Genomic DNA, 9267 nt, shown 5'->3' on the forward strand with positions numbered 1-9267 from the left:
TTAGCGTCATATTCATAATAACCGCTGTTCGGCCGCCGGCCACTAGGTGGTATATGTGTTCACTGAAGCCGGTGTTATCGTCTGTCCTCCTCCTTTTCCAAGATGTCGGTGTACGGGCCAGTGGTGAAAATTCACCCCGTCGTTCTCGCTTCTATCTGCGACTCTTACGAGCGGAGAAATGAGGGCGCGAGTCGTGTTATCGGGACTCTGTTGGGTAAGCAGAAACTTGACATGTTTGTAGGACGGACAGCCTTTCTGATAACACAGGTGACGACTAGCTGGATTCATGTTAGCTTCCCTGCTAACGCATGTTGGCTTGGTTCAGTACAGTAGTAGCTAGCTAGTTAACCAAGCTAGCTACATCTGGCTAGCGTTAACAGCTAACTAGCAGCACCTATGCAACAGCTGGCTCAAATGTTCATGCAGATGGGAACCTTTGCTGTCTGCCAAGTCATTTGACCTTTTCTGATTAATGTCTGTACTAATATGACATCTAGCAAGCGGGATTGAAAGTTGTTATTCGCGTTAGCCGTTGCTGATGGTTCGTCATGGTTTTAGCCTCTTCTCGTACCCTCTTGTTTGCTAGCTAAAAATGCGAAGGCGGCTAACGTTAGCAAAGATAATGCCTCATTTGTAACGTTTGTCCCTCTCAGGTACGGTTGACAAGCACTCCATTGAAGTGACCAACTGCTTCTCTGTCCCCCATAATGAGTCTGAAGATGAGGTATGTTGGTAAACGTATTTTGGGTTGTGCTTTAGGACATCTCCAGACAGAATATTTTGTCAATCACAATGGAGAATTGTAGTACCGTTACTACAGAAGCCTAGATACATCAGTCACAAACACACAACACAAATACTAACGTTATATGGACACAATAGATAGATAAATAAACAGAAATACAAATTAGAAAGATACTAAACCAGAAATCTGGATCACACTCTTAACTCTTGACTATTTATATTGATTGTCCCATGTAGTAATCCACACAGTGTTGGTGAAAGTCTAGTATATACTATATATTAAAGTGTTGTATTGGTATAACAAGGTGCTTCATTGGAATTGTATAAAGTCCTAAGGTAAATATGTCCTGCAAGATAGTTAACTGTTGGGCATTTAAAAAATGTCATGGAGGACCATAGATTGTCCTGCAGGACATTTTATAACACCTGCACAAAACTTGAATTCCCGTAGGATTCCTTCATCATATTCTTGTGGAACTTGTTCATAAGGCAGTGGAAGCTATTGGATATAAGAAGTGAAGGAACTGAACATTGTTGAGCTTGTTACTAGGCCTTTAACAATTATTACATATTTGTCTAATTGCAATTCTTTTATATAATCGCCGTTTCTTTGTTTAACCGCAATTAATTGCTAACTTCAGCTTAGGTCCTAAGGGGTATGACTGTTGATGGTAATTGTCATTTTTAGGTTCATTTAAGGAAAAAAAATAATATGTTTTTATGATAATGAACAGGCTGTGTATTTGTGATACATTATCTGGGTCACATACCAGTGGTGATATAAACATGAACGTGATTAATAATTTGACTGAAAGAGACTATTATATTGTTAATTGCAATTATTTCTGAGACAATTAATTGTACAAGAAAAGTTAGAATTGTTTCAGCTCTACTTGTTACAAAGATTTTCAGACCTAAATGGTTGCCTCCATATTGCATTGTTAAAGAGAGAAGAGGTTTTGTAGAGAAGAGGACATGGGTCAAATTAAATCCTCTTTGCCAACAGGTTGCTGTAGACATGGAGTTCGCTAAGAACATGTACGAGCTCCATAAGAGGGTGTCACCCACTGAGGTCATCATCGGATGGTGCGTCAGTTAATTCAATTTGGAATTTCAAATATAGAATGGGGGGGACACTTGTTCTCACCACAGTGACATCTGTCCTCACAGGTATGCCACAGGCTTTGACATCACAGAACACTCTGTGCTCATTCATGAATACTACAGCCGTGAGGCCACCAACCCCATTCACCTGACAATGGATACCGCGCTGCAGAGTGGCAAGATGAGCATCCGCGCCTACGTCAGGTTGGCTGATCTTCCTGTCATCTCTTTTTGTGTGGTCAACTACTGATTGAGAGTTACTTTTTAATGTTTTTTAACTTTTTATTTTTTTATTTTTCTCATAACAGTCACACAGTAAACTAGACACGACAGCAATAAAAAAAAGCAAAAACAGACAAAAAAACACACACAGGTGGAGGGCTCCCAGAGTATCAGTGCAAGATCAAAGCATGCTCAGATTAAGGGCGTAGAATAGCAGCAACACACACACATTAGACATTTAGGTCATCAAGCAATATCAAAAATGGTTTCCACAACTTCTAAAAGTGTTTTTGTGAATTCCTTTTGTTAAAACGGATCTGTTTCATCTAGCCATAGAAAACATTTCATTGAGCCACCTACTGAAACATGGGGACAGTGGAGACTTACAATTGAGTAATATACATTTTTTTAGTTGTGTGTTTTAATGTTCTTGTTTATCTCCTACACAGTGCGCAGATGGGTGTGCCAGGAAAGACCGTCGGTGTGATGTTCACCCCACTGACTGTCAAGTATGTCTACTTTGACACGGAGAGGATAGGCGGTAAGAATACAAACAATAAATTAAGATGATGGAAACAAATGCTTCCTGTCTAAATGTCTCTGATTGTGAAATTTGTGTTTTTTCCAATTTGTCAAGGGTGAGAAATATTTTAATTGCGGTGTCTAAAAGAATTTAGATACTGCCAATTAGGGCTGCAACTAACGATGGTTTTCATTATCGATTAATCTGCCAATTTTCTTGATTAATCACAAATAGTGAAAAATGTCCATCCTAGTTTCTCAAAGTCCAAGGTGATGTCTTGTTTTGTCATTTCAAGGATAAAAACATATATAGTTATACATATAATGCAAGGATATAAGTTTAATATGATATAGAGCAGAAAGTTTTCATATTTCAGAGGCTGAAAACAGCATTTTTTTTTGCATGAAAAATTACTTAATTTTTAATCGATCATCGAATTTGTTGCCGATTATTTGTCTGTCGACTGACTAATCGATTAATTTATAAATTGTTGTAGCTCCACAGTTTATAATTGATTTTTCTGGCCAATATCATTTTTCTTATAAGTAGTATTAGTAGTAGTACTTGGCTCTTAATTGTTGTACTGTACTCTAACAATCCCATGTGTTTGTTCCAGTGGACCTTCTGCAGAGGACACGTTTACTTCCGAGTCGCACCAAGGGGCTGACGTCAGATCTATCCCAGGTGGCTGGCTCTGCAGCCAGGGTACAGGACATGCTTACCACCATGCTCGCATACATCGATGATGTGCTGGTGAGTATTGGAGCAATTGGAATGCTGGTGTGACTCCTAAGCCGACATGATTAGTCCATTGTTTTCGTGTGTACGAAATGATTAAGCAATACCTTCCGCCATTTGTTTTCCTGCTCATATTCCAGCTACTCTACTTTGTATCAATCCGTTGTGTCTCTAGAGATCAGTTGTCATGTAATCAAGTTTACGGTGGCTGTAATGCTAATGCTGTTCTCTGTCACAGTCTGGCAAAGTGGCGGCAGATAACAGCGTGGGTCGCTTCCTAATGGACCTGGTCAACAAGGTTCCCACCATCTCAGCCGAGGACTTTGAGAACATGCTCAATTCCAACATTAATGTAAGTGCAGGGTTTTCCCCACCAATTATAAGTCTTAGGTGCAGCAACCGAGCCGGTTTTGGCAGCACCTAAGTGGAATGAATGTGAAATGCGGCAAAAAAGCGCCCCAAAACAGTGGAAAAAAATGCCAAAAACAGTGAAAAAAGTTTTAGACACAGATATGGTGATGATAATGGTCCAAAATGATGTCAAATTGCATATTTTTGTTATTGAAAAACTTAATTTATTTTGAGGAAAGACCCTTAAACCCCCGCATGATATGCACACCTAAGTCATCCACAAACCTAGGGAAAAGAGTGCTCCTCAGCTGTTACAAACCTGCATATTTCTTTCTCACATAAACAATTTTTCTAATCGCTGCTGATAGTTGTCCCCTGATTGGATCCCTCTGCTTTGGCCTTCCATTCTTAATTTATTTCCTGCACTCAGGCACATCGCACACTCCCATTGATTACAGGAAGCATTTAATCAGACTTTGCTTCCTGTCATTAGTGCTCTCCTGGCTCCTCTTGTCTCGTACGCCTTTACTTAGCACCAGTCCAGCATACACAGCCATCTTAGGAACATAGGGGTGGTTGTTACATTTGTAGTCAGGGCTCTGTCTTTCTGACCTCGTAGGCCTTGACTTTTGTTTGCTTGTAATGCTGTAGAAGAAGCATGAGCATGTTTTACTGATGAACCCATTTAATGTCACTATGAATATGATTGTAATAACAAAATGTAAATGCTCTTGTTTTGTTTGCTGCAGGATCTGCTGATGGTGACCTACCTGTCTAACCTCACCCAAGCACAGATTGCTCTAAATGAGAAGCTGGTGCTGCTCTGAGGGGATTTCATTGAAGTGATTCATATTTAATTTTGTACACTTTTTCTTATTCTTTTCTTGGCTGAGATGAATAAAGATGTTAAACAGTCAAAGTTTTAACCAATTGCGTTCCATGCATTGTCTTTTGGTAATATTGTAATCACAAATAATGCAATTTAGTTTCTGACAAATGGCTTATGAACATTACATGAAGGGTTATATTGCTAATATAATCTGGCTTTTTGAATAAATGTTCGCAAGACACATTAGACGGCTCACATTTACAGCTGTTAACTCCTTCGGGGCAGCCTTTTTGATGTTTGACATTCTAGGGCTGCCTGCTACTGTTTGTATTTATTATTGATTAACTAGTCAATTATTTTCAGAATAAGTTAATCATTTGCTCACAGAAACATAACCACTTCCTAAAGCCCAAGGTGATCAAATTGTTGTCTGACCAACAGTCCAAAACCCAAATATATTCAATGTACGATAAAATAAGACTAGGAAGTCAAACTTGTGTCACTTTGGCTTGAAAATATGCTAATTAACTGATTATGAAAATAGTTGATTATTGTACTTTGATTAAAGAATGAAATAATTGTAGGTAGTAACGCATGAGTCTAAAACCAACAGATGTCTGAAGACTTTAATGGAAGACAGTTTACTTTTAATTGTCTATATAAATATACATTCAAATCAGAAGCGGAGGTTAATCATTCAACTTGCGAACCCCCTGTGACAGGCCATGCCCGGGCCTGAGTTACATTTGAAGCATAGTGCAAAAAGTGGGCATGAGAAAGTCACACAGATTAGTACTGTCTAGGTAGCGCATGTCAATCTACAGTATCAGGAAAAGGCTGATTTCTAATTGCTGAGTTGCGGAGTCACACTGGGATCCTCAGGGTTTAGTTTCCAAGTCGTTGCCTTTTTCAGCTTTCCTCTGATGCATCACCATCTTCTCCAGGGCAGCGTAGCTCTGCACCGTGCGCTCGTACACGGAGTCTCCGCTCGATTTTGCGATGGCCGCAGCCTTTTCCGGGTAGTAGAGGGAGGCGCTCACGGTCATCAGGCCCACCGGGTAGAAGAGCTTTTTAAGCCGGGAGCCTCTGGCAAGAAACAGTCCCAGGACACCGGTGAAGCCGATAACTCCTGCCCGGGGATAGAAGTCCTTCGGGGGGTTCTTCAAGTAGGCGTAGGTGTCATTCCCACACTTGACAACACTTTGAACTCTGGGTTTAATTTTGTCATAGGTGCCCTGACACCACTCCGTGTATGGCTCTGTTGACTTCCTGAGGGTGGCGACACTCTGCTCTAGCTGACCCGCTTCGGACTCCACATACTGAGACTTCTGCGGAGGAGCGGTGTACAAAGACAGCTCATCCCGGAGTAAAGGGCCGGGTCGCTCTGTCTCCCCGTCAGCGGCGGCAGCAGCAAATACGGTGATCGGCAACAAACTCGCAGCTACCGGCATTGCGCTACCTGTCACCTTCAACATGATCCCATGCAGGACCATGCATTCACTACGGTGTCTGAGGAGGGACATACGACTTACTTAGCTAGTACTCAAAGTCATAACCACGCCGCCTTTAGTTGACTTATGACAAACGCTGTTAAAACGCTTTAAAGCACAAATATCAGTGGCAAGCTAGTCTTTGAATATGTTTTGTTTATGTCGTGTTATTAACTTTTTTTAGTCCCTGGTTCCCCTGGCAGCCCGGAAGCCTGGTCGTCTCCATGGAAACAGAACGTGTCAACAGCAAGAGTCCAAACTGTCTGTTAGCAATAGCCAGCGTAACATATTCAGGCTAACACTAGCTAGTTTTTATTGGATAGTTTTTGCAATTTTTAAGTGTGGTCGATGCGAGGGAGTAGTACTGCTTTAAGAAAGGTAAAAGTAAATTTCTGCTATTCTGAATGGAGTGTCTTGGAGTGTCGTCCGTTCAGAACCTGAAGGATCTGTCTGCCTTGTTAGCGACTCAGCAGGATGATGACGATGATGAAGACTGTAAAGTAAGATATAGACTCTAATTCCTCTTGGCCTCAATGCTATGGTAAATGTTAACGCTACACGTCTCAAATAAATAAGACTCTTTAAAGGAAGATGCACAAAGTAATGCTTTTCTGAAAATCTATCTAGTTAATATTTTTTTGTTTTTTGTTGTCTTGTAACTAGCTAGTGACTTCAGACCGAATAGATGTTTGCCATTAGCTAGGTTTTATTTGAATTACAGCTTAAACTTTCTGTTGGCTTACAATAACATCAGTTCATCTTACCAGAATGTGACAGCTTGTGCACAGCTGGGCCCTGGACACATTGGCCCCCCAACCAAAAAAGATAAAGAAGGTAATGCTTTGTGTTTCTGCACATAGGGTAACTCCTAAAAAAAAAAGAACTCCTTACTCATTATAGTAACTCAGGCGGCTTGATGAAATGTAAAAACATAATTTGCACGTGTGTTTTTGCTGTTACTTTAGTGTCAGCTGGCCATGTAAAGAAAAACAGCAAAGATATCTGGAGAGAGGAAGAGGTGGCTGAGGGCTCCCAGTATGATGATCTTGCTGACCCGCGGCCACAGCCTGAGTAAGACCACAAGGCCGGGAGAAAAAACACATCAAAGGGTTCACTGAAAGCAGACATCTCCTACTTAGTATTTTTTTTCCACACACTCCCTCACTGAGATTGCACCGTTCCTCATCCTATCTTGAGGGTTTTTGTCAGCCTTAAAGCCAAACTGTCCCATGTAAGGGTTTAACTCACAACTTTCTAATTATAAAACTTTATTAAGTTATTACTTAATACTTGCCTTGGTTACCTTTGTGCTATAAACTAATTAAAGAAGTACAGGGGAGGGTGAGACTGCTTGTAGAAAAGTATTTATCACAATTACCTGCATACCACATTTTCCACTCCATCGACCTCTGCTGACACTCACTTCTGCCTGCTTCTTTCTGTTCATTGTTGTTCCCTATTGATTCTGTTTAATGTGATTTAAAATGAAAAATGAAGTGTGTGTATAACCTTTGTGTTCAGGTATGAAATAATCCTGAAGCAGAGTGTGGGGACTGAGGATCTGTTCTTGGGCTTGAACAGAAAGGACCCATCCTCCATGTGCTGTGAAGCATTGCTGGTAATTTATCGACCACCAAAGGATTTCTAATTCACCCAATGTAATACAATGTGCAAGGATGTGTTTAGGGACAGCAAGAGAGAAACAATCAAGCAAGATAACCTGATTCTCCCACTGCCAATTGTGGGATGGTTTGGAGAATTAATTTATAGACCGTATAAAAAATGTTATAAATCCAACTGTTAAGCAACAAAGATAAGGCAGAGTAAGTGTAACGGTTGAAAATCAGGTCAGAGTTAAATAAAGAATATTACTTTTTAATACTATACAAAGACAGAATCCATAAAATAAACAATAGTACTTTTACAGCCTTAGTTTCTCAGATCCTGCATTAGAAGTGAAAAGGCAGTAACACTTATTAATAATAATAATAATAATAATAATTAAGAATAGTCAGAAAATGACATAACTTGGACAACATAACTCAAGTTGAAAATTGGTATCCTCTTTGAATAAAAGTGCAAGATTAAACTGTGCAGAGTGTACACTATTAAAGATTCTGACTATTTCCCACTCCTAGGTGAAAATCAAACTACCAGACACTAAAAAACAAATGTGGCCCCTAAAAAAAAAAAAAATCCCCTCTCCCCCACACAAAAAAAAAAAAAAGAGGTTTTTTATATACCCCCCCTTTTTTTCCCCCCCCCGACACTAAAGCAACAATGTGGTTAAAAAAAAATTTTTTCCTTTTTTTTTTTTTTTTTTTTCCCCGGAGCAGCAGCAGTTCAGACCAAAAGTTCCCATTTACAGACATTTCCTTTTAATCAGCCGTTGACATCATGATCTGAGCTTTGATTCCTGTTTTACATTGCTCTTAACATCCTCCTCTCTCAGATACACACTCCCTCCCCTGTGCTCTCCACGACTCTTTAACCTGTCTTCTCCCCTCTCTTCAGTAAACTGGGTCTTCATCTCCCACATCCGATCCACAGCGACAGGGGAAAGGCTCAGTTCTTCAGTGAGAGGGAGGAACTGGAGGTGACTTTACTAATGAAACGCCCCATGGATGTTATCAATATGCAATGAGAAAGCATGACAAAAGCCAACAAGTATTCAAAAGACATAGAGCAGATCTGAGACCAGTGTACAGTGGAGATGACACGCACTCTGATTATGGGTCAAAGAAAGAGATGGTTAGAGAAATGATCAGCATATGCATAACCTCTTTGTTTTCTGTAATTCATGTTCACACTGTTTTAACATCTGTCCCCACTCATTCCATTGAGAATTAAATATGGTTTTCTAATAAGTGTGTCTTGTTTGTGATGCTTTATTGTTGGATGACTGATTGTTGTAGATGGTAGACCCAGGTAAGCTTTACCCATAATTATAGGCTTATATTTTATGAATGGTACACTAGGGCGTAATTTCCACTTGGGACATGGGGGACATGTCCCCCACACTTTTCAAAATCCAGTTTGTGCCCCCGTTTAAAACAATTGTTAGATCTTATTTTCTTTAAAAGTCTCTGTTGTCTGCCCTTATTTTAAACAATAAAGAAAGTAGACATCTTTTTCTTAAACATAGTTTAGTACGATTCTTTCTGGAAGAATTTATAATGATGATCAACTTAATTATTTTCTGGATTTTGTAGTGGCGGCTTGTCAATAGAGGGCGCTGGGGCGCCGCCCCCATCAAAATTCCATAA

General features: G+C 40.0%; 3 protein-coding genes across 3 annotated transcripts; 2 read left to right on the top strand and 1 right to left on the bottom strand.

Annotated features, from left to right (window-relative positions):
- The first annotated feature begins 102 nt into the window (after nt 1-102).
- eif3f (eukaryotic translation initiation factor 3, subunit F) lies at nt 103-4608 on the top strand. The gene is made up of 8 exons (XM_039816635.1): nt 103-214; nt 654-724; nt 1751-1830; nt 1915-2052; nt 2520-2611; nt 3210-3346; nt 3570-3683; nt 4432-4608. The coding sequence occupies exons 1-8, from the start codon at nt 103-105 to the stop codon at nt 4507-4509; spliced, it is 822 nt and encodes a 273-aa protein (XP_039672569.1). The 3' UTR covers nt 4510-4608.
- Nucleotides 4609-5110: 502 nt separating this feature from the next.
- LOC120568891 (MICOS complex subunit MIC26-like) lies at nt 5111-6070 on the bottom strand. The gene has a single exon (XM_039816637.1). The coding sequence runs from the start codon at nt 6032-6034 to the stop codon at nt 5390-5392; it is 645 nt and encodes a 214-aa protein (XP_039672571.1). The 5' UTR covers nt 6035-6070; the 3' UTR covers nt 5111-5389.
- A 289-nt stretch (nt 6071-6359) lies between these two features.
- dnaaf6 (dynein axonemal assembly factor 6) lies at nt 6360-8868 on the top strand. Its single transcript, XM_039814661.1, has 6 exons — nt 6360-6501; nt 6769-6835; nt 6967-7072; nt 7523-7619; nt 8140-8177; nt 8495-8868. The coding sequence occupies exons 1-6, from the start codon at nt 6406-6408 to the stop codon at nt 8643-8645; spliced, it is 555 nt and encodes a 184-aa protein (XP_039670595.1). The 5' UTR covers nt 6360-6405; the 3' UTR covers nt 8646-8868.
- The last annotated feature ends 399 nt before the right edge of the window (nt 8869-9267 follow it).

The sequence above is a fragment of the Perca fluviatilis genome, chromosome 11 (assembly GCF_010015445.1).
Source record: "Perca fluviatilis chromosome 11, GENO_Pfluv_1.0, whole genome shotgun sequence".
In the NCBI taxonomy this organism is placed as follows: domain Eukaryota; kingdom Metazoa; phylum Chordata; class Actinopteri; order Perciformes; family Percidae; genus Perca; species Perca fluviatilis.